Source organism: Ostrinia furnacalis, unplaced genomic scaffold, assembly GCF_004193835.3.
Source record: "Ostrinia furnacalis isolate ACB-3 unplaced genomic scaffold, ASM419383v2 OfSCF1166, whole genome shotgun sequence".
NCBI lineage: Eukaryota > Metazoa > Arthropoda > Insecta > Lepidoptera > Crambidae > Ostrinia > Ostrinia furnacalis.
In genome coordinates, this window is record NW_021131405.1 from 476,958 (window position 1) to 503,007 (window position 26,050).

General features: G+C 41.1%; 1 protein-coding gene across 4 annotated transcripts; it reads right to left on the bottom strand.

Annotated features, from left to right (window-relative positions):
- Positions 1 to 343: 343 nt before the first annotated feature.
- Positions 344 to 25,459, bottom strand: gzl (godzilla E3 ubiquitin protein ligase). Of its 4 annotated transcripts, none has more exons than XM_028302880.1 (13): positions 25,289 to 25,459; positions 23,128 to 23,505; positions 17,238 to 17,404; positions 16,374 to 16,465; positions 12,702 to 12,804; positions 11,737 to 11,848; positions 9,498 to 9,672; positions 8,724 to 8,896; positions 5,255 to 5,350; positions 4,784 to 4,836; positions 4,344 to 4,504; positions 2,691 to 2,796; positions 344 to 1,659 (listed from the first exon to the last, which is right to left on the bottom strand). In XM_028302880.1, the coding sequence occupies exons 2-12, from the start codon at positions 23,215 to 23,217 to the stop codon at positions 2,735 to 2,737; spliced, it is 1,284 nt and encodes a 427-aa protein (XP_028158681.1). In that variant the 5' UTR covers positions 23,218 to 23,505; positions 25,289 to 25,459; the 3' UTR covers positions 344 to 1,659; positions 2,691 to 2,734. The 4 variants fall into 4 exon arrangements, with proteins under 4 accessions (XP_028158681.1, XP_028158682.1, XP_028158683.1 ...); XM_028302881.1 differs by having other exon boundaries at positions 344 to 1,666; XM_028302882.1 differs by lacking the exon at positions 25,289 to 25,459 and adding an exon at positions 24,903 to 25,181.
- Positions 25,460 to 26,050: the final 591 nt, after the last annotated feature.

Consider the following 26,050-nt stretch of genomic DNA (forward strand, 5'->3'; position numbering starts at 1 on the left):
ACTAAGAATTCATAATTCAATTTTTTGTGTTTTAATGCCGGTTTTCTAATCAATCCTTATCAAAAACAACTGTCAAACGTCATTATGTTTTTGGTCAAAACATTAACGGTTTTCAAAGTTTTTACATAATTTCAGATTGAAATTTGAGAGTTGAAGGTCATTTTCGTTTTCGTTTTCGGCCGAAAATGGGACTGCAGCCGAAGCTTCGTTTTCGTTTCCGTTTTTGGCTGAAAATCCATATTCGGTCGGACACTAATTATATGCCGTCGTGCTCGCACACTTACTGCGGCCGCCCGTCGCACAGTCAAGCTACCCTTGGGGTCATTGGACGAAATTCTACATGCTCTCTGACCGGACTATAATAACTGATTTTTAAATTGATGGGTTTCATTTAACTTAAGTTTTTAACCTCACCAAAAGTTCCGAGACTTGTAATTAAAAGTGCACAAATGCGGAGCGAGTGATATTACCAAAGTGCTTTTAATAAATGAAACTTACAGGCCTAGTGGACAACTTAGGCGGCATACCCCAGGCTCAGGTATGCTAGACCTGTAGTTAAGTAATAATTTTACAACTAAGCATTTACAATTCTGTGACATTAATCCTAAAGTTCTCAGCGTGAGTATTCGCATGTAATGTAACGTCAATTTGTACAGACATTGCAACGGTAAATAATAGGGTATTGATCTTCCATTGTCATTGCCTTTTTGCCAAATTACAATGCGACTTGAGTTATGTTACATATCACGCGAATATTCCATATGAGACGCCATTTTAGGCTGACGCCAAACGAGCGTAATTTCTGAAGCGTAGCAATCGTTCAAGTTCCAACACATTTTGCGTCGTTGTGAGTCCATACAGAACTTTTGTGTGAACTCGAAGAACGTTTTCGCTCGTTTATCCTTAGCCTTAAAACACTCAATACACGTCCGTTATATTGCACCAATGCGCGTTGCAACCCCGATCCTGCGTGGGTATATCATCTTACATTGTTGACGTCGCCATACGGCGTTAGTTACACAAAGCTAATATGAACTGCCTTGTTATCAGTACGAATTACTTATTTATAACGAATCTAATTCAATCGAAATTAATTCCGAGTGAACTAGTACTAGCTTTGAAAACTAGCTTCGCATAAAGTGAGCCATCATACTCACTTACAATATAATAATAGGAAAAGATATACAAGTTATTTCTTTAGTCCAGGTTATTCAATCGAATATGTTTACATATTGATTGTCAAAATGTTATGTCAATGGCTGTGCTTGGTTTCTTTTATCCGTACTGTACACTTTTTGCCATTCGTGGCTGGAATTTTAAGTACGTTTAATGTGATCACGGCCTAAACAGCGCTGTTTGACAACACACAATCACTGTCAGTTACTTTAACTATGGGGAGGTTACTCGAGAAGCCATAATATCCCAGACCTGGCCATAAACAAAATAAAAAGAAGAAGAAGACAACCTATGACATAACATTTGACAGCTCGTTAAATTGATATTGTTAAAAATACTATGTTATGTTAGTATAAATTCAAGCGTTAAATTAATTGATCAGTGGTTATGGTTAGTGATTTAACTACAATTTAATACGTGTTCGCTCTGGGATCGACTCGTCTGTCAGTTAACACGTGACCAGTCCGTTGAACCGTGTGTGGACTGCAAACAAAAAAAAATGTCAGCAATACGTTAATTTGAATTTATATATGGTACGAACAATGTCAGGACTTGGTAGGTCTTGAAACTATTGACCTGGGGGTGCGTAGTGTGAGTTTACGTCAAACGCAAACGATATCGACTGCGTAAAAAAGTGACATTAAATGTATGACGGTTTGTTAAGCGCTCCTAACGGAAACTTTCAGGAACTAAAATGTTCATATTTTTTTTAACGCAGTCGATATCGAATAGGTCTAACGTAAACTCAAACTACGCCCCCTGTTGTCAATCATAAACCATGGTGTCTAGCTGAATAGGTTAATATATTTCCAAAATACTGAACTGTCCTATCCATGACATTGACAGCGGGGCGCCACCGTCAATACTGGATCGCTGGTTCCGATTTTTGCCATGTTGGAAACCTGTGGAAATCATATAGCTGAACGATGGTAGCGCCCCCCTGTCATTGAGTTTGGTGGGACAGTTCAGCGTGGGTCATCTATACAGCAGTGGATCGGTGCGGAAAAGCTGTCACGTGACGTAACAGAGCTGTCAGGTGTACATACATGTCTGAAGTCCCCTGACATTTGAGGTAGTAAAAGTGCCGCCACTTATCTGCTGTAATCTATAGGCCTAGGATGCGAGCCGCGATAAGCTTTTATCGCGCCATTTTATCGATTTTACGCGACAAGCCCATACATTTGTCATCTAAAATCCTTAATAAGATTTTATCGCGTCACGGTGCGCATCCTAGCCCGGCTGGTCAATTAATGCAATAAGGCTGGGTTGCACCATCTTTCTTTGATAAACGTCAAAAATCTGTCAATCTTCATACAAAAAGCACCGGTTATCGTCATAGTTACCGTTAAAGTTAGGTGGTGAAACTCAGCCTAATGCCCGTTTTTACCATCAATCCCTAATTTTTAAGTGACCCCTATCACAACAAAATTCCTGTTATTTGTTACCATAGGGGTCACTTAAAAATTAGGGATTGATGGTCAAAATGGGCATAAGTGTAGTAAGTTAAGATGTACCTAGTAGTGTTGTACTAGTATTAGCAGTGGGGCGGGTCCCGCGTTCATAAGTCGATGTGGTGCGGGGTCGAGGCCGAGTGCGGGATAGCGGGCAGCGCGGCTACGCCTGTAACATTGAAAATGGGTGATTTCAACATTTTTTATGTGATTATATTCGCAGATTTTTTCATTTTTATACTTTAAGCATTTTTTCTATCGAGCAAAATTTGTTTAATCGTGTTTTCGAAACAGTGATCCCATCACACATACGTTCTGTAATGCATATTGTAAATTTCAGTGCGAAATATCGTCAATTCTTTAAGTAAAAGCTAATAGACAACAGTCAATATTGCCTTTCCCACTTACTAATGTCCCTTAAGAATATTGTCTGATGCCCGTTTTCACCATCAATCCCAAAATTTAAGTGACCCCTATATTAACAAAATTCATGTTATTTGTTACCATAGGGGTCAAATACAAATTAAGGATTGATGGTGAAAACGGGCATGAGACCTCTACTATAAGTTTTGGACTTATCTGTGCGTAAAAAAAGTACGCTCGAACAAGCCGATCTCAATCTCTATAATAGTGACAATGTACGCATATTTGTTAATATCCTTCTTAAGTATGATTACAAATGGACTAAAAATCGCACTGTAGAAACCGGGAGATATTCATTCATATATGTATTTTTAATGCCTTAAAACTTGTTTCGAACGTAACGTCATATTTAGTGGTGACTCACCGATCTCGCCCCTGCCTTCAGTATTGATCGAGTGTCCGTCCGGCGCGGGCGCGGGGACGGGCGCGGGCGCGGCGCTGTGCTTATTTGGTCGAATCCACTTTAGTAAATATAGCGAACTTCACTTGTCTTATTTCGTGGTGACTCACCGATCTCCCCCCTGACTTCAGTATTGATCGAGTGTCCGTCCGGCGCGGGCGCAGGGACGGACGCGGGCGCGGCGCTGTGCTTATTTGGTCGAATCCACCTTAGTAATTATAGCGAACTTCACGTCTTATTTAGTGGTGACTCACCGATCTCCCCCCTGACTTCAGTATTGATCGAGTGTCCGTCCGGCGCGGGCGCAGGGACGGACGCGGGCGCGGCGCTGTGCTTATTTGGTCGAATCCACCTTAGTAATTATAGCGAACTTCACGTCTTATTTAGTGGTGACTCACCGATCTCCCCCCTGACTTCAGTATTGATCGAGTGTCCGTCCGGCGCGGGCGCGGCGCTGTGCTTATTTGGTCGAATTCACCTTAGTAATTATAGCGAACTTCATGTCATATTTCGTGGTGACTCACCGATCTCGCCCCTGACTTCAGTATTGATCGAGTGTCCGTACGGCGCGGGCGCAGGGACGGACGCGGGCGCGGCGCTGTGCTTAGTTGGTCGAATCTACCTTAGTAATTATAGCGAACTTTATGTCATACTAGCTTTCCGCCCGCGGCTTCGCCCGCGTGGAATTTTGTCTGTCACAGAAAAACTTTATCGCGCGCGTCCCTGTTTCAAAAACCGGGATAAAAACTATCCTATGTTCTTTCCCGGGACTCAAACTATCTCTATGCCAAATTTCATCAAAATCGGTTGCGAGGTTTAAGCGGGAAAGCGTAACAGACAGACAGAGTTACTTTCGCATTTATAATATTAGTTGGGATTTAGTGGTGACTCACCGATCTCCCCCCTGACTTCAGTATTGATCGAGTGTCCGTCCGGCGCGGGCGCGGGGACGGGCGCGGGCGCGGCGCTGTGGGCCCGACGACGGGAGCGCCCGCGCCGCGCCCGCCGCTCCGATACCGGCTGGAGAAGCGGCGCGGACTCTGACGCTGGCACGCTGCAAAACACGGTTAAATTGATCAAATACTTGTATACTACGGCCGCTAATGGGACTATTCGCACCTCTCGTTCCCACCGCTGCAACTTTCGTGTAGCCAGGATCTACAGCTTGACCGCCAATAGAAACCCAACCAGTGAGGGTCAAGTTTCTCCCGGGGGAAAGTTAAACTGTTTCGCTCCGGTTGCTAGTGTGAAGCCGCGTATCCACTAGAAATCCCGCCATCACCGCGTATTTATAATACAGTGGCAATTATCTACACATTTAAATAATACTCACTTTTCACTATCATTAGTCGCTTGATTATTTTCTTCTGTTCCTGAAGTTGCTTCCTGAAACAACATTAAGCATATTAAAATCCTATATGGATTCAAAAAGGGTCTGTGCATATAGATTGTTAGTTTAAGGATAATTTATCCGTGTAGTTCCGGAAGAGTAACATGTGATTAACATCAGTCTTTCTATAGTTGGCCAGCATGGGGATATGTAGGTTAAATCCACAATTGTTCTTTAATAAATAAGAGAGTGTCGTGTTCTTGCAGTGGAAACTAAACAAACTGATAATTAATTTAAGGCAAATGTTAAAATTATTTTGTTTTCGTTTATGTTTTATAAATGTTGCTGTTTATTTCCTTAATAAATAAATAAAAATTTAAATTAGTATCTGAAGTTACTCAGATGGCACGTCAAATTAAAGCAGTAGGGCATCTTATGTAATTGTGATAGATATCATTTTGCAATGGTTCTCACCTCAGGGTCGGCGGAGGCGCGGGTGCGACGCCAGGCTTCCATGGCGCGCGCGGCGCGGCGGAACGGATTCTCGCGTTGCGGCGCGAATGTGCCGCCCTGCAACAAACGAGTTGGATTTCAGTGTCTTATTACTAATAACAGGCCTGTTCATCTCCGTGAGTTTACATCGAAAACAAAACACGCACGATGGCCCACCTACAGGATACTATTCGACAAGGCCTCACATACGAGCGAACATTGACTTACGCACGCGTATTCTTGTGTATGATGGAAGAAAATAAAGAAAATGGTGTACTAAATACTGTGCAGTATTTAACTGCCTAAATAATAATAAAAACACAGAATGTATTTTTTTAAGTTGCCTCAAGACACTGAGAGGTAAATAAATAAGTACCTAGTTAATATTATTCATGATAATTTGTATTTCCTCCGCCATTTTCCGCAGTTTGGCACCTCACGTCACATCATTTTACCGAAGTCAGCCCTATAGCTTCGGCGCAGTGCCGATCACTGACATTTGTCAACAAAATGGTGCTTGACTCTTGAGACAGGCTAAATTACACCATATTGTTGAGCATTACATTGAGCATACATTTTTTTAAATACCTTCGCGAAGTAAAACTTCTGTACGTAGTACTTATTATTATTCTGTGCTAATAATTAAAGTTGAACAGTCCAGTCATCGACTGGGATCGAAATACTCTCGTCAGTTCGATACCGAAACCGTTAAACTATTATCATAGCCGTTCAGCTCTGTCACTTTTTAGAAATGAATTAAGGCAAGTGATCTGTGACCACTCTTTGCAACTCCTGTATATTTTGAATCTACAGCGTGATCAGTTTAAAGCTCATAACCTTATCAACTCAGTCAATTAATTAAAGGCATTATCGCGCTGTCAATCGCGAGGCGAGGTGTTTACGTTACGGTGCGGATGAGTGTGCGTTGCAGTATGGAGTTTCATACAAAGATTTGATATGGTTAAGATCCCTTTCCGGGTTGATAAATGTGCGACGTCCTTAAACCTCACCTGTGTCAACACCTGTGGCTCGGCGTCCAACAGCGGCTCGCGCGTAATTATATTGCTGTCGCGACTCTGCGACTGGCACCCGCAGTGAGTGTGCGAGCGCGATAGCATCATAATTACGCGCGAGCGATAAGGATGGGTAGCTAGGGGTCATTGGACAAAATTCTACGTGCTCACGGACCAGACTATAGTCGCAGTAACTGGCACACAATCAGGCGATGTTTTGAGAAGTGATGACATTTATCAACGATAGCAGCCTGACGGAAAGTACCGTATTTGTGGTGTCAAGCCCCAGAAGGGGGAGAATTGACTAAGAAGGGACATGGATCAGATAAATTTGTAGGGAGTCAAGCAACGCTTTGCTTCCCGGGGAAAGGAGCCCAGAGCAAGAACCCGCGCGCTCTCCCGTGATTCGTTTCGTATGCTATGAGGCAGGAAGAACCATTGGTGGCGGTGGGATTTGCTGCAAATCCTGTATAGTTTCGGTTTAGTTTGAAGCCTCAGCTTCATTACTCGCGAAGTTGGTTAAGGTTTAGAAGTAGATTTTTTTAGATAGTTTTGCCGTCATGCCTTTTGCTTCGAGCAATCTCGCCTCGCCTCGTCCGATTTGGCGACTATTGTCGGTTTTTTAGAGTCAGAGCGTTCCGAAATTTGAACGTGTTTAAACGCTTCCACAGACCAAACGCGGGTCAGTTGCAGCGCGGCAGCAGGCACACTGAAAGCAGCGCAGTTTCAAAGCAGTTGCAACGCGGGCGGTTGTCAAAAATTTAAATATTCCAAAACCGCTGTCAACGCGCTGCTACCGCCCTGCGTCCGGTTTGTCATGCTAATATGGCCGCCATAGTAATACAACAGCGCGGGCCCGCGTTCGCGCCGCTTCTGTCCCGCACCCGCGCCGCCTCGTTTGTCGTTCGGCAGTTGCAGTGCGGCGCGGTTGGAGCGCGGGCCCGCGTTCAAATTTGGTGTGACACACTTCAAAGAGTTTCTTGTATTACAACTTGCGCGGGCCCGTATTCAAACTGCGCTGCTACTGCCCTGCGTTTGGTCTGCCCAAGGCTTTAATCTTACCTATGTCAACACCTGCGGCTCGGCCTCCAACAACGGTTCTGTATCATCGGAGTCGTCGGAGTCCCTGCGCGCGCGCGCCTCCCGCTCGCCGGCGGCCAGCACGCGGCGCTTGCACACGGGACACACGCGACGGGTCTATGTTACCTCCACCGTGGTCCAGTGTACTCGCGACGCCTCTAACCGTCAGAAATGGAAGCACATCGCCAGGAGAGCTACCTTCGGAGATGACATTACCCCACCATGTACACACGGCCACACTGTTAACTATCCATTTCCGTTTTTTCTCTCGCTCTCATCAAATGGTAATTCTTTGCGATAGAACGAGACGACATGACAGGCAATGGATAGTTATAGTATGACCGCTCAAATGAGTTCTCGCCTGCGGAACGTTTACCGTTAACCACTTCACTGTGACTTCATATATCTTGAGAACTATCTAGTGAACTTTTTGATTTTAGCTCTTGTCTAACGATCCCGCCCGCTTCTCAAGATACGTAACGTCACAGTGAAGTGGTTAACGGTAAACGTTCCGCAGGCGAGGACTCATTTAAGCGGTTATACTATAACACTGTTGCCGATGGTACCTCGTCAACGCAACCACGACCACTCTGACAAGAGTGCTCGACTAAGAAGAAACCTCACCTGTGTCAACACTTGTGGCTCGGCGTCCAACAACGGTTCAGTATCATCCGAGTCGTCGGAGTCCCTGCGCGCGCGCGTCCCGCTCGCCGCCGCCGTCGGGAATAATCCCACCTTTCTTTGCCACTGCTGCAAATCTTGTCTAGTCTCGGTTTACAGTTTGAAGCCTAAGCTTCATTACTCGAGAAGTTGGCCAAGGTTTAGAAGTAGATTTTTTTAGATAGTTTTGCCGCCATGCCTTTTGCTTCGAGCAATCTCGCCTCGCCTCGTCCGATTTGCGACTATTGTCGGTTTTTTAGTCAAGAGCGTTCCGAAATTTGAACGTGTTAGGCCCGCCATACACGGACAGCTCGAGCAGTTAGCGATCAACATACACGGACCACTCTTGTAATCAAGAGTCAACAGCTTGAAGCTGCCAGTGATAACTGCTCGAGCAGTTGGTATTAACATAAATGCTCAACAAATCACAAGCGCGCGCGCCGTGGAATGAAGAAAGTGGGCGGAGGTAACTACGCGAGAGCTGTCGACAGCTCGAGCAGTCAGTGTATGGCTGGCGACTGCTTGACCGCGCGATGAAAATTCACCGTGCCGTCGACCGCCCGAATCAGTTGCAACTGCTCGAGCGGTTCGTGTATGTGCGTCCATAGAACTCTGCAGTTCACTGTGCAGTCGCAGCTCGAAGCTGTCGACCCTGACTGCTTCAAGCGGTCCGTGTATTGCCGGCCTTGAAACCTCACCTGTGTCAACACTTGTGGCTCGGCGTCCAACAGCGGTTCTGTATCATCCGAGTCGTCGGAGTCCCTGCGCGCGCGCGCCTCCCGCTCGCCGGCGGCCAGCACGCGGCGCTTGCACACGGGACACACGCGACGGTTCTGCGTGAGCCACGGGTCTACGCACTTCGCGTGGTATGCTGGAAATTGACAAAACATTTACAATAGGGGTGTTTCCTGGGTAAAAAAGCAAGTTTTAATTAGTCCGTCAGTTAGCTTATCAAAAACTACTCGACACGTATTTTTCACTTTTTAAAACTAATGAAAATGTAAAGAGATAAAGCGTACCAAAGTTCTAAAACTAATATACTATAACTTTGTAATTATTTGTTTGATTGACAATTCAAAATATTATACGTGTTCAATATTTTTTATATCAAAATTGACGGACTAAAAAATTCTTTTAGGAAACTAGCATAATGATTTTGAACTTATAATAATAAGGTTCAAATTCGCAGAACAAATGGTTGACATTTTATGGTTTTATGAGAAAGTAGGGAACGCCTCATCATGATATTGCAACTATTGGCCTAACTCACGTATTTTGAAACAGTCAAAATGTCTTTGACGTTTAGAAGTCATCCTATTGAAAAACAGTCCTAAATCCGTATTCATTTCATTGTCATTTCGATTTCGCGACAGCAATATAATTACGCGCGAGCGATAAGGATGGGTAGCTTGGGGTCATTGGACAAAATTCTACGTGCTCACAGACCAGACTATACAATAAATAATACCAACCATGTGCACACGGCAACACTCGCAGTCGCTCGCCTTCCTGGTAGTCGTCCAGACAGATGGCACAGGTCTCGTACGGGTCTCCCTTGCTGAACTTGCACGTCGGGATCTTCTTGAGAGACCGGTTCGGCAGGCGGTGTCTACGCGCTCTGCGGCGGTCTTTTATACATTTCACTATCTGGAAATACGAATATAATATTAAAAATAAGCAAGTAATTTTACACGTTTTTAATTCGCATGGATTTGATAATGTCATAACATAAGATTTAAATTGTCATCAGTAGAGTAGTGGACCCGCCAGGAAATTGATATACTTTTTCTGAGCTGGCAAGACGCGACACTGCCATAGATTTTTTAAGAAAGTGAAGCTATAGTGTCATTTTTTATAAACTTTTATTTATTTATTTATTTTCACCAACTTAAACTTAATTGTCGAATTATTTCAAAGCTACCGTAAATACGGTATTTAAGGTAGCGTAGGTAAGAATTGCGAGTTATAGGGCTAAAATATTTTACAGAAGGTTGCTTTAAGGTTCGGACAAACCAACGCGTGCAGCGATGGCGATGGCGATGGCGACCACTGCGCGTGCAAAAGTTGTTTCACACTGCCGCGACCGCGATGGCGATCACTGCGCGTGCAGGTTGTCACTGTCACTACAACTGTCACGCATATTGTCAATCACGCCTATTCGGCAAAATGGAAACTGAATTAAATGATTTGTTTGGAGCTTTTGATGCAATTGAGATAGTGGAAACGCTTTTTCACTCAAGTTTATTCAGGCGGCCATATATTATAGAATGAGACAGGATTACATGCGGTCACATGCGGTATAGGTAGTAGGTATTGGTTACTCATAACCAAGCTATATTTCTGGCTTCGTTTGTAGTCCCTAGAGCCCTAACAATACCTTTTAATTAGATTTAAAGAAAGGTTTGATAGGAAGGAGGACTGTACTAAGGCTTTCTTGGCCTCAGTGGGGGAAATGAAACACAACGCGTACGGTTGATATCTGGTTTATTACTGTTATGCTATTGCTATATACAAGATTTACATAATGTACACAATTCAATGTGTCCAGTCCAATGTGCCGTCGGTGTAGAGTGCCTACGGTGCACGTTCGTTCAGGGTTCATGGGCCAGTCGGCTAGCATGTTGTAGGTCGCGGTCGATGCTAACGTGCTCGTACAGTATCCTTGTGGGCAAGTAAGATTATAACCAATTCATCTTTTTCCTTGAGGGAAGGGGCAAATTTGCCCCCATTACCTGTTACCATTGTCGTTCTTATCGTTAAATCGCACAAAACTACACAGAACTCAACACAACATCTATCAAAATCAATTTTCATTTTCATTTTTGGTGCAACAGTCATCTTGACATTTAATTTTTTTAAGGCAAAGGAAATTACATTATGCACCCAAACCACAGAGTACACAATAGTCCAAATATCTTTTTTGTCTTTAATAATAACCCAAAAATACAAAAAGACATCAGTTTTGATCAACTAGGTGTTTCTAGTGGCACTAAATTAATGACTGAGACGTTTGATGACTTTAATTAGGTTTTTATTTATGGCATACTTAGAATTGCTCTAGGGCCTTTGAAAAAAGCTGCAGACATGTACATTCTCAATTATTTTGTTCTGCGGATAATATCCCAATTTTATTTATGAAGTTGAAGAAGCAGGTTCTCGAGAAAACTAGAATAATTTGTTTATTACATAAAAATAAATTCTGATATTGATACTTTATTCTAAAACCTTATTTACTATTCAAGTAGGTCAGACTAGTGGTATGTTATGAATAATTCGTTTTTAATTGTGTAAAAACTTTTTAACAGATCCTACTTACTATTTATTACATCGATTTTAAAAAACAGAAACGTCACAGTGACAAATGTCGCGATGATCGCTGATCGCTGCGTGCAGACGCTGCATAGATCGCCGCGACCAATGACAGGACGCGTTGATGTGAACACATCGCTACAAATTCATACACGCTGTCTGGTCGCCATCGCCATCGTCATCGTGCACGCCGGCTGCACGCGTTGGTCTGGTCTAACCTTTACTTAAGAAGTATATTATTCATTCTTAGTTATAGTATATGGTGTTAAATACCCAATTAACTTGATGCTACTCGATTTCTGAGCTGTTTTGTGCACCTTAGTATTTCTACGCACCGTACGATGATACTCAATACTCAATTTTTTATTGCATCCATAATATGATAAACTGATGATGACTCACCATGAAGATGATGATGATGATGAGGCAGAGCGCCACCACCACCGCAAACGGCAGCAACAAGTGCGTGTTGATGTCGAACGGCTCGTCACCGTTCACCATTATGTAATAATTACTGCAACAATTGAAACAAAATCACATAATTTATGTCAAGGCCAGGCCTCCCACTAGGTGGACCGACGACCTGGTGAAGGTCGCGGGAGGTGCCTGGATGCGAGCGGCGCAGGACCGGTCTTTGTGGAAATCCTTGGGGGAGGCCTTTGTCCTGCAGTCGACGTCTTTCCGCTGAAACGAACGAACGAACGAATTTACTTATTGTCAAAAAAGTATCCTACATTTCATTGTTTATATCTGTAGATGGGGCAGTAAGGTTCTGGAGTGGAGGCCGCGTACCGGAAAACGCAGCGTGGGACGTCCACAAGGTGGACCGACGACATCATAAAGGTAGCAGGAAGGCGCTGGACGCAGGCCGCTACCAACCGGGCAGCATGGAAAGCATTGGGGGAGGCCTATGTTCAGCAGTGGACGTCCTATGGCTGAAATGATGATGATGATGATGACTGCGGCACGGGAGGGTGTTTTTTGTTACGTCAAATGTCAGCGAGGCTTCAGATTTGTATGCTCTCTCACGTCATAATACGTCAAAAATCACCTCTCCCATATCTCAGTTAAGCCTTAGATCTTGTAAACGGGTAGGTTAAGAAACTGCCCTTACTTGTATACCCTCGTCTCAAAAATGCACCTTATATTCATGACGTTAGGACTTACCGTGGGAAATTGGCTGGCATGTTTGAGTGACAGAGTTGCAGAGTTTAGGTACTCCCAGTAAGATGATTAGCTCCAACTGTAGTTTCATTCATTGATTCAGGTTTGCAAACTCCAATGTATTAAATTCTCTTCAAAGCCCCGTTTTAGTTCATTACTTCACGGATATTAAATACATGAGTGGGGCAAACGTGGATACTGACCGTGAGGTGTAATTGTAGTCATCAGCAAGCAAGATGCCAGTCTTTTCGCTGACGAACACGGACGGAATACTAATGTTGAAGGAGTTTTTTGCTGACATTGTTTCTGAAATGGAAAAATTACATAATCATAGAATACATTAGGTATAGGGTGAACTAAAATGCAATAAAATATTCAAATCAATGAAAGAATATGCATGGCAGGCATCTTCTCATCCATGGATAGAAGTATAATAAAAAATAAAAAAAGATCTTCCTATTAACGTAGCTTCTCTTTAGTGAGAATTTCATTTTCATAAGTATATCCTGTATTTTAGTACGAAATGATTACTGTGTATTCCAGATGCCAAATTTAAGTAGAACTGGATATGTTCCTAAATTGCTTTTTATTGCCGCTAATCTCAGGAAGTACTGGTCCAATTTGAAAAAATATTTTTGTGTAGGATAGCTCATTTATCGAGGACGACTTTAGGCTATACAACATCACTCTACAGCCAATAGGGGCGAAGTCGCGGGCACAGCTATTTTCATATTTTGAAAACCGAACTTCCACTTATTATTTATCCCACTTGCAGTATTGTATTAATCGAATAATAAATAAGAATAACACATTAAACTTCACTAGTTGAGCCGTTATTATCTAGCACAAATAACGAGGTAAATAGGGCTACGCACTTAGTATCACTGCACATGTTTATGCGGAATAACAACAAATCCGATATTTTTCTTGTTGGTTCCATATTGAGTTTGATCGGCGTAAAATGTATGCGTCAATTCCTCTCTCTACAGGGATGATAACTGAGGTACTTTGCATACTTTAGCTTGAAGAAGCAACAGTTTAGGGTTGACACAGATGCATACTACAGACAAGATGTTTCTTTAAAATCAAAATTATCATTATTTGCATAGACTAAGGCTGAGTTGCACTACCAAACTTTAACGGCAACTATGACGATAACCGATGCTTTTTGTATGGAGTTTACAGTTTTTTGACGTTTGTTAAAGTCAAAATAAGATGGTGCAACCCAGCCTATTTGAATTAGTTCTTACAAATCGTCAAATGCTCATAAGGAGCCTTACATGTCTCATTCTTTTCTTGCCCTACTTATGTGTGTTAAAGTAAATAAATAATTTGTTTCCATTAATATTATATGACCATGCCCTCTAGAGATTATGCCAGACGTCACGTTTTCTAAAATGGAATCTATTACTACTACTAAGTATAAGATGCCACAGTAGAGTTGATAATTATGCTGTTGACTGTACTATCGGCCACAGTTCAAGCTAACCGTTTCCGTTTTTTTCTCTCGCTCTCATCAAATCGCGATTTTTTTCGATAGAACGAGACGACATGACCGGAAATGGGTAGCTGGAAGTGTGGCCCTTCGTACATGGCGAATGGATATCGGATAAAATACTATATAATCGACACTAAACATTCAATAGGTTCAGTGGTATAGGCATTAAAACGGGAAAACCATTGTTAAGTGCCCTATTTATTTACACTAATATTATAAAGAGGAAATCTTTGTTTGTTTGGTTGTAATGAATAGGCTCAAAAACTACTGGACCGTTTTTAAAAATTCTTTCACCATTCGAAAGCTACATTATCCACGAGTAACATAGGCTACATTTTATTTTGGAAAAAAAAAAGTTTCGTAAAATATTTGGGTGTTTCGGGATCCACGCGGGCAAAGCCGCGGGCGGAAAGCTAGTTTTTTATAAAATCTTTCTAATCGGAAACGTATTTTTATATTATCTTCCTGGCAACATATTGGCCAACCTTACTAGCTAAGTAATGAAATGATAAATACAGCAGTAATTTTTGATATCGCCTCGCAAACAAATAACAATTCCTACGAGTACCCCACCGGAGTGCATTATTCTTATCAAGGCCCACTCATAAAAATACGTTGTTGTTTGTATATCTCCCTACAACGAGGTTGTTATAGCTCAATAGGAAGGCGTTTCTTTAACGAGTTTTAATTGTTATATCGGTCACTAGAATTACGTTAATTTCAGAATTTCTGGAACGATTACAGCGAAGCATTTACAGGCTGCTTATAGAGTTACTAGCTTTCCGCCCGCGGCTTCACCCGCGTGGAATTTTGTCTTTCACAGAAAAACTTTATCACGCGCGTTCCTGTTTCAAAAATCGGGATAAAAACTATCCTATATCCTTTCCTGGGACTCAAACTATCTCTATGCCAAATTTCATCAAAATCGGTTCAGTGGTTTTGGCGTGAAAGAGAGACAGAGTTACTTTCGCATTTATAATATTAGTATAGTTTTTTTTTATCAATACACGGATAAAACCTCCGCAAACATTTGTTTACTGTAATTAATCCAATTAACATGTAACAAGGCAATTAGTTCCTGTCATCATTACCGTAAATATCATCAGCAATTTAAAACGTCCGCCTGATGGACGAATGAATTAAAGATGGCATGGAGATTAAGGAGGCTTATTCGCTTAAATATACCGAGTGCCGAATTTACAACAGATATCGAACATTGATGAGGTCACATACAGGGTGGAAACGATAAGTGATCTCACTCGATTATTTCTAAACTATACAAGATATGGAAAAACTGGTTACTGATTCTGAAAGTGCTTCACGAGCTCTTTCAAACGGTACCAATAATAGGTTACAGAATAAACTGGAACTATCCGAAAATTCAATGCTTCCAGCTTCCATACATTTGGTAAAGTTACGTAATATTAAAAACTACACAAGATATCGCAGAATTAGTTACTGATCCTAAAAGTGCTTCACGAGCTCTATCCAACGGTAGCAACGATAGCTTACAGAATAAATTGGATCTATCCAAAAATTCAATGTTTCCTTTCAGGCCTGCCCCGTAAGCGGGCCGTCTCCAGTGGTGTCGCGGAAGTCTAAGACTTTCGTGTTTCATTTGGCCGGACATTTTACCCTAAAAGCCGGACAGGTGACGGGGGGGTTCAATTAGTGTCAGCTCATGAGTGAGTACTATTATCATCATTGCTAACCAACATCCTGATGCGTGCGCTTCATATGATTTCTGATTCGACTTTCGCCTGGCGCGGCAACCAAATAAAAAGCCTAACAAAAGCCGGACAGGCCGGACAAGGCAATATTTGGCCGGACAAGACCCTAAAAAGCCAAACATGTCCGGCTAAAGCCGGACGCCTGGCAACCCTACTCGCGACACCCCACTCGGGCGATGACGGAACGCCGCAAAGGTTCTAGTGGGTATACCGCGTTCTTTTCAGGATGGAGCAGCGACCTTTTCAGGGCGCCAGGAGTCCCAGACACCACCCTGTTCCGAACGTTCCGACGCTCTACTCGAACAAAAATTGGCACTTTAAACTTTAATAATTTGCAGATCAGAGAACAGACCCCCCAATAGAAACCCCCAAGCTATTTTAAAACACTTATTCACGATGGGGTAGCAGATGAAAAAAAAATTCATCCCCGCTTTACATGTAGGGGAGCTACCCTTAAAATTTTTTTTCTTAATTTAATTTTACCGTTTTATCGGCGTTATTAATAGACATAGGTACCTCCATAAAATTACAGCTCCCTAGTGCCAATATTTTCCAAGCAAAACCTCGGACAGACAGACAGACATATCGAAACTATAAGGGTTTCTTGTCAGGGCTACGGAACCACAAAAATGGACAGTACAACTCACCGAGCTCATCGGAGCCGACGTTGTGGACGATGACGCAGTCGTACCCCGCATTCATGGCGTTGGTCACCTTGTCCGCGAACGAGCAGTTGTATCTGTAGGACATACATAATTAGCATTAATAATATAATCCATCATCAAATCATGAATCTAGGAAATCCTCAGATGATAGGACGTCCATCTCAAAACTAAAGCCCGGTCCGTGAGCACGTAGAATTTTGTCCAATGACGTGTGCAAGCGCAATAGCAACATAATTACGCGCGAGCGATAAGGATGGGTAGCTTGGGGTCATTGGACGAAATTCTACGTGCTCACGGACCAGAATATAGTCGGCAGATAGGAAAATAGCGGATGATGTAATTTTTTATCCTTTTCTCTCAAAACAGCTGTCTTCACTCATTTCTTTGAACGAAAGCATAGCGCTGCATATTAACCGGAAGCTCGACCCATTCCTTTTTATCCGGCGACTAGTGAAAATTATTTGAAGGATAACAAGAGCATATAATTGACGCTGCAGCCGCTAGCAATGAAGGCTATCGTTTTTATACTTAACAGTTGGCACCCCTGGCGATTGACATGACCTTACTCTACAGTGGCGCCATCTTGATGAGTGCAAAATGCTCACAAGTTGGTGACACTGTCTTCGCTACTAGCAAGTGACAAGACCCTTACTCTACAGTGGCGCTAACTGGTGAGCGCTAAAACGATAGCCCTCATTATTATCTACATACGACCTAGAAACTTATGAGCAGATCTGTGTTTGTGAAGTTAGCACAGCGGGCGGTGGCTGATTGGCCCCGCAGCCGTCTCCCTCGAAGTGAGACCTTCAGCCGATGGTGTACGGTCTAATATCCTTCGTCACTCACCTAGCGACCAGCACTATCCACTTGTTTGTGAAGTTATCCACAGCGGGCGGCGGCTTCATGGCGCCGCAGCCGTTGGCCGGCTGACCGGGCACCAGGAGTCCGCGCAGCCCCTCGAATGGAAGGTCCGGTCCGAAGCTCGCCGGCCGGTCTAAGAAGGTATTCTCTATCTGCAAGAAAACATCATCGTTAGGTCAAGGTTACACTCTGTTGAACACAAGTTAAGTGTTTTAAATTAGTCGTTAATTAAACCCGCGTGTAACATTTATTACTAAGAAAGAGGAGAAACTTCAGGAGAACAGGCGGCTCTTTCTAAACCAGGAGGAGAATTGTCGATTTGGCCTAACTTCCAACGCTGGCGAAACGAGTTGGGGAGGCCTGTGGCCTAATTCACGTATTTTGACAGTCAAGATCTCGCTGACGTTCAGAAGTCCCATAGAAAAACAGTTCTAAATCCGTATTCATAAGGGTCATTTCGATAGAACGATTACTCGACAGGATCGCATACAGCGATTTGCTGTCGTTGAAGTTTTGTTACGTGAATGAGGCTACTGAGTACTGATGATGAAGGAAAATATCACAAATGCACATTTTTATCTATGAAAAGGTATTCGAGACATTGGTTGGATTTGAATGAGTTTACTTTATTCATCATCATCATTTCAGCCATAGGACGTCCACTGCTGAACATTAGGCCTCTCCCAATGCTTTCCATGTTGATCGATTGGTAGCGGCCTGCGTCCAGCGCTTCCCTGCTACCTTTATGATGTCGTCGGTCCACATTGTGGGTGGACTTTATTAAACGAAGAATAAGCAAGGGTCTCTTCATATGATGACTGGTGATTTATTTATCGTTAACCGTACCGTTTCACATATTTAATCGACTAAAAAACCATTGGATTATCAGATAAAGCGTGACGGCCAGTTGTAGCTGCAGATTGGAATACTGCTGAGTATAATTTTGGCATGTACCAACTGATGACCACGCTCGTTTATAGAATACGAGTTCATTTACAGAATAATAATTTCGGGGCTAAATAGTGTGGTATTACAACAATAAAATGATACCACTCCCTATTTATAATCAAGTAAAATTAAATACTAACAAAAACCTGCAATCCCACCACATGCCACACCTGAATGGCGTAGCGAGGATTCATTTTAAACAGCATGATTGACACTTCACAATTTCACATTTCACTGTCAGCCAATGCCAGTTTTGCCTCGATTCGACGTCCTGCCACTGTCCATCTATGGTTCACTCACTGGTCACTGGTACGAGCACTGGTCGAGAAATTCATTGAAATCAATCCGGTACCACTCAGCCTTGCTGCCCCACAAGTAATGAGCGAAGATAAGGTAATCTATAGATTAAACGCTTGACATTCACTATTGGAAAAGTACTGGTTTACTTTTAAGTTAACTATTGTTGTTATGGTGCGTCCAGACTGGGCGAACGGGCTCGCGCGGCACGCTGGTCATCCTGCTCACTCAAGAGCAGGGTGAGCAGGAGGAGTGAGGTTCGCCCAGTCTAGACGCACCATAAGTGTAACAGTGTGTACTATACTGAAAGCATACTACGCACTTTAGTACAAGCCTGCATATAAATAGTATGTAGATTAATTTCGCAGAATATTTTTGGGGCTAAGACAAAATCAGATGCTAATTTTTGGACTGTACAGATCGTATGTAAAAGAAATCATGGCGATGGAGTGAGAGGTAAGAGATTTGGACTCTCCAACATGGAGACGTTCTCGATAAGATCTTATATGGGCATCTAAAAATACTGAATTTTTTTTCCGAAATGAATATGATATTATACCTAATATTTTACTTCGTGATTTTGAAGACACGTCTAACGCCGCTGATTGTCAAAGCGACAGAAGACTATCACCCGTATTCACAAACATTACTATGAGGTCTCACAGTGCGCGTGGACGCACTGGGTCACACACGTACCAATCACAGAGCTCTTATCAACGCTGTGCGTTCGATTTGCTGCTTCATTTAAGCGAGCATCTTCACTATATATAGCTAATACTAGGGTTGTGACCTCAGTCGATAGATATAGATGTATCAAGTCGATAGAAGATAACCAATATGTTTTAAGGAAAAGCAAAATACTCCGCAACATCATCGTTCCATGCGATGGATATAACCGACCACTGAGTTATCCATGCATGTCATTATGCTCCGCTTCCCCTCTTACACAAACTGATATTACTTCGATAGCATGGCTTCTGAGTTTATTAAACTTTGTTTTAATACAAGAAAGCAAGTACAAATACCCAAAAAAAGAATAAACTGTAAACCACTTTTGTTTTTCATCAATTTAATGACCGAGAGGTTCAATTATTTTGCTCGATTGTAGATGCTACCTAGTAAAGAAATTTCAAGCATTTACGATCTCTCTATCATACTTAAACTGCCGGGTTTTAGAAGTTATAAATAAAGTTTTATAAAATTCACCAAAATGTCGATAAATAACAGTATCATTAACACTACTAATTAAGTTGATAAATATTTATGTAACAAACAATTTAACATTGGGCCAAGTACGGATTTAATATTTAATGATCAATTCTAGTTATCCAATGAAAAATAGCAATAAAGTACAAAATGTATGGCATGGAAATAGGAGTATTCAGCTCCTCTACCTTTGTATGGGTACCTACATATCGTCTAAAATCGATATATTATCGTTATATTATGTCTATGTCGAATCGTATATACATATACGAATCGTATATGTTTCGTCATGATAGTAAAGCCAAGAGCTGAACTTTTATACCACCGGGTTCTCCTTCGTCTCTTACGACTACCTGCCACAGACCCAATGGGGCTTTGGAAAATTTTAATGCTCTGTCTGCTTGGTGGTAACCATAATTCTTACTGCCGTAACAAAAAGGTTAACCGCATTGTTTATTGTATTTCAGCAGTTAGAGGTAAGATAGCTAGTTTCCCTGAAGTTGAGGACTCCGGGTAAAGCTGGCTTGCACTTTCGGCCTGATAATTACTTCCCACTAGGAGAAGTAGGCCAAGAGCTTCCCAAGAATATATTTTGAAATTGAATTTGAAAAGAACTAGACAGTTATAATTTTGCTATTCCATTTAAAGAGGTAAGACACATGATGTAACCGTACGAATTGCTTAATTAGTTGAACTAATCAGTTAACTTTAATGGTAGCTCTATTAGTAATTAAATTCTAATCATAAATAGCTCTACTTTAACTGTTATTACACGCCCTAACAGCATGACTTAATCAATCATTAACGACAAATTTCACTGCATTACTTTGTATAACCTTGGGGTATGCCGGGGTGATTGGAATCACGTATTCATTTTATCATAAGGTTTACTATCTTAGATAAATATGACATAACACTACAGGAAACATTAGAGGAAAACTAACTGACGCGTGACGCCCGTTCATAATCAGAAATGAGGAGATCCGCAGGGGAACCAAAAAGTGACCGACATAGCTCGCAGAATTGCTAAAATCAAGTGGCAGTGGGCGGGGCACATAGCTCGTAGAGATGATGGCCGTTGGGGCAGAAAAGTTTTCGAGTGGCGACCACGGGCTGGAAGACGTCGCGTGGGCAGGCCTTCTACTAGGTGGACCGACGATCTGGTAAAGGTCGCGGGGAGAACCTGGATGCGGGCAGCGCAAGACCGTTCATTGTGGAAAACCTTGGGGGAGGCTTTTTATGATAATTGGTATTTTGTTGATAATGAATCAGTTTTTTTTACTAATTTCAACACTAAATAAACAACAGAATATCCAATTCTGTTATGATTGATTGTAGGCTCATTCACTTTATCGACCGAACAAGTGCAGTCATAGTAAAAGGTCAACCAATTCAATGCGAGTAGGAAGGGAGATAACACAGTGACTCAGCGACCATAGAAGTTGTTAAGTAGTTGCATTATGTTGTAACTTAGTAGGTAAATAAATATAGGTGCCTAGAAAAACAGTCGACAGTATCACCCAAATTATACTCCGCATTCGATAACCTCGGCTCATTATTGTGTCATCTTACCAAATTAAATAATAATCGCAAGTTTGTCATTGCTGCTACTTACAGTCGTCGGCACATCAACTTAAAACTGTAGAATCCTAACGTATTTGTATAGATGCGATTTTACCACAAAAACGTTAAATTGGATGTAGTACTCCTGCGGTATAAATGCTTGAAACCGATGACAGGGCCGAAATTGTTTGATTAAACTTACCGCCCCGTTTATTTGGTAGAATGATTTGGACATTCTGAACTGGTCAGTCAAAATTAAATAAAGTGACTAATATAAACTGGGTATATTGTTATTTTTGACAATAGGTGACACCGTATTACAGAACGAAGGTCAAGACTCGTTTTAATTTCACACATAAATTCTCTCCTGAAATTCAAGCACTCAAAAGCCTCAATCTTTGATTGAAATTGAATTAAGTTTCGCTCTGTAAAATACAAATTCTTTTATAGTGTCTTTCACGGCACTTCTTACTTTTTTTAACTTCTCAACTCGAAATCTCTCGTCTCACTTAACTTGTCGAATTGAGAACCTCTCAACCTCCTTTCTTGAAGTCAGTTAAAAAGTAGAGACACGTTGTAAAGTCGGGAGGTGGACACAAATTGTGTCCACCTCCCGACTTTACAACGTGTCTCTATAGCCCTGAAAGCCTACTGTGTATTGTGTCACACAATACACAGTAGGCTTTCAGGGCTACCGTTTTGTTTTTGTAAAACAAACGTGTCTAATAACACTCATTCAGTCCCACATAAAGGACATTTCAAACAAAATAAATTCACAAAAGGTACTCGATGAGTCACACCAGCAATACGATCAACAAATTAACAACGTTAGTTCAATGACTGCCCCCCATCCAAGAGCGTTTGATGCACCCATTTATGCAGTTTATTTTTTGTTTTTTTTACTGTATTTTTCCTACCGTCGGTCCTTGTTAAATTGCGTATCAATTCTGCATTAAGTGATGGTTGTTGTTGGGTGCAAATAACGTGTCATTATAAATTAGAACTACTGGTAGTGATGTCGCAAGGATCTACATTTTGACCGCCAATAAAAACTACAGGCCAAGTTTGTACCCAGACGAAAGTTACAGTACAGTCATTCGACCTGCAGCGAAATTAATCAGAAGACCAGTGAATGAAGCATCACACCTATGCGTGGGAGATTAAATTTAAAGAGTGACAGACGATGGCCTTGGCAACGCGGTCGCATCTCTCCGCGTTTGCCTTTACCTAAACTATTAAAAAACCTCTATTCTATTTATATTACTAATCAAATATTCTTCTCTCGGATTGAAGTCAACATATGTCGGAAGGTCGACTGGTTGACAGTTGATAGACGGAAATTCGTGATAGGTATTTGCGAGCTCCAGCGATTCAGCGTGATTCCTGATATGAGCGCAAGTGAAAACACACTTTGGGTCGCTTTCCCACAGGTTTATTCCATTTTGTTGAGCTGGGTGAACAAAGTAGATTTTTAATGTCCTCATTTCACCTCGGAACCATTTCACCCAGGTGAATTGAGCCGACTAATGCAGTCGCCTTTTTTATTCACCTAGAAACTAGGACAGGGCTTCCCAAACTAAACGTGTATCCCAACGGCGAAAATAGATCTAAATGGCCTTTTCCAAACTTTACCCCGTTTCGAAAAGCTATGCTCAGAAAAGCAAGCACATCCTTGCATCCTTCTAATTAATGTACACCTTTGTAACATTATGGATGCAAGACACTAAGACAAGTTTCCAAGGGTGTACAGTAATAAAGTTTGGGAAACGTAGTCTAATAGACATAGAATTTCTGTAAGACATTTGTTTGTAATTCCTAAAATAAAAATTAGAGTAAGTAAGTAGTAATTAATTATTCTTACCAAATGTGGTACAATTTCTGTGTAGACGACGACGTCGCCACGGGCCACTGCCAGTAGGCCCAGCACGCCAGTGATGACCGCAGACAGCATCTTCACTGCATCACCTGATGTCGCTACCGTGATACGCAGTCTTCACTGTCACTGCATCACCAGATATCACTGCCGTGATACGCACTCTTCACACAGTCACTGCATCACTAGTCTCTATCGTGATAGGCAGCGTTCACACTATCACTGCATCACTAAATGTCGCTGACGTGATACGTAATTCTCGCGCTCGGTCACTGCATCACCCGACGTGTCTGCCGTGATACGTCACACCTCGGATGCCCCTACGATGGTGTGTGTAGGCGGTAGAGTATGGCGCATTGTTTTGATCTGAAGATGGAAATGAGGTGGATTAAGTAATGAGTATTCCAGTAGGTAGGTACCTTTTCTTTTAAATTAAGCTAATGATAATACTTAAATGGTAATTTGACGTTAATCGGCGTTAATAGTGTTTTAATGCTCTTTTTGAATCAATTTGCAACAAAAATGTTAATGCAGGTTTATACAGGTGGTTCAAAAATAAGATAAGGTAGAGGAGAGTACCTACATTAAATTAGAATAATTTTTCAATGTATCCATTTTTTAGGATTTTTATTTGTGTATTTAAAATAATCTTAATTAGGTAGGTATTTGAATTTTATGTGTGAGAAAAGTAGCAAAGACCAAAGTGGTCAAGAAATTTAAACAAAAATGATGTAACTGATTGTTTACAGTTACAGCAACAGCTGTTTACAGATAACATGATGATCACACCGGTATCTGAAATGTCATAACATTTCAGTAATTAAAACTTAATTACGATATCACACTATAATTAACACAGATGTAGTATCATCCTTTCAACTTTGTCTAATATCAAATAATACAGTATTTGAGAAGTATGTAGTAGAGTATTAATTTATAATTGAAAAGTTAAGATTGATTTGTTCTTTGTTTTTCAGTGTTATTGTGTAATCAATCACACATTCACATGATTCTGTGAGATAAAAAATACACATAAATGATATCCATAAATAAATGCAACAAAGACAGCAAATACATTTTCGTAAGAAATTAATTTTACAACAAAAGTGAAGAAAACTGCTGTCAAACAGTTTGCTCATATAATTACATATAGGTATGTTTTTGCAATAGTTATAAAACACCACACAACAATCATCCTTAGAAATTAGTACCATGTGGGGTTATTTATTAGTCTCTTCTACTCATAGAGTGATATTGGCATGAGTGATAGAGATAGACCCCAAAAAATTAAAACAGGGTTAGGCAACCCATTGGGTTACAGAGGAGAGTGTCCTGTTAACATTTTAAGGTTAAAGTTTTTAGCTGGCACAACTAAAAAGTAAATTTTCTTATGTTTAACTTTATGTAGACATTACTTCTACATAAGGAGCTACAGTGTTGTCAGTCATGTGTCATTGTCCGTATATTGTAACCGATGGCTTAGTTGCATTATTAGTTGACACAACCTGTTTGATGGATCGATTCCATACAAGTTAACTTTATTTTAAAATGAGGATTTGAACTAGATACTATAATCAACATCCGTAAAATGGGACTGAGTTTAAACAAACATTTACACAAACTGGTCAACTAATTGAGTTGACAAAGTTTACTTTTAAATTAAGGAATGCAATAACAATTTCAGCACTACACTATCACAATGCTTTAAAATACTTGGCGAACTCATTATTCTGTTCAATTGGCGTGTCAGACTCAAAACTCACACATAAGCATCAACCACAAGATAAACCACTGGCCCAAATTAAACTGATATCCGATTAAACGTGATTCGGGGCATCCAGCGACCCCTGATGCACTTATCCGAGATGTCTGAGATACTGCCTCACGCACACACACATTGTTTTGCAAAAGATAACACAATAAGTTTAGCTATCAAAACAAAACCACAATGCACGAAGAATGTTATGTGATTAACAATGGCTGTCGCATCACAGGCTAACTCGATTATTTTACACATGTACAGCACATAGCTGTCCTTGGATCACGTGTTTTAAATACAGCATTAATTTCATTTGAACATGTTCACACTGACTGGATACATTGCAAAATTACGGCCGACTAACAAAGGCAACGTAACAGGTATACTTACAACTGGCTTGTGTAATACTGCTTTCTAGGTAATAATTTACTTCTGTTCACCAAACAACGCGATTCGTAACAAAATTTGGAAACAAAATAAACATTACAATCAATTACGACTGAAAGAATATTCTCTTCCGCAGAATCCGATCTGTCAAAGCAAATCAGAAAAAATTAGTCATGTCTCTAACAAAAACAGCATCAAAGTATGTCCCATCACAGCCAATGGAAAACAAGCTTAAAATAAAAGCTTCATTTTGATTGGTTGAAATTGTACGATTAACTAAACTTCATTCAGTAAAGACCAATCATGTTCATGCAACTTACAGCTGTCATTTGTCTACTCAGCTGACATATGTCAAGTAACTTTTTTTCATAAAAATGGCAATGACATACAACAAATAAACAGTCGATTTAAAAAAAATTATGATATAAGGTTTTGTTTTCTTATATACATCTTATAATCTTTTTTGTAGACATGTTTGGTTTAAATACATCTTTTTATCTAGAGAAGTCTTCAAGAAGATCATACCACATTGTACCACATAAGAAGAAAGAAAACTATTAAACGCCTGCTGTTTTTTTAAAGCAATATGTTCCATATCGTCACAAATTGCTAATGATGAAATTGCATTGACATATTTAATTTAATACATTTGATGCGAAGAATTCCTTAATTTTTTACTCCATGGAAGAGTTATAAATCATTAGGTATTGTGGTAGCATTGACTAATAATGACATGCCAATTTCCTATTAAAAAATCTCGATATC

Coding starts and splice junctions, on each gene's coding strand:
- gzl (XM_028302880.1), bottom strand. CDS start 23,217: ATGCTGTCTGCGGTCATCACTGGCGTGCTGGGCCTACTGGCAGTGGCC. Junction 12,805..16,373: donor CGTCGGCTCCGATGAGCTCG/GTGAGTTGTACT, acceptor TTTCCATTTCAG/AAACAATGTCAGCAAAAAAC. Junction 8,897..9,497: donor AGTGTTGCCGTGTGCACATG/GTTGGTATTATT, acceptor GTCAATTTCCAG/CATACCACGCGAAGTGCGTA.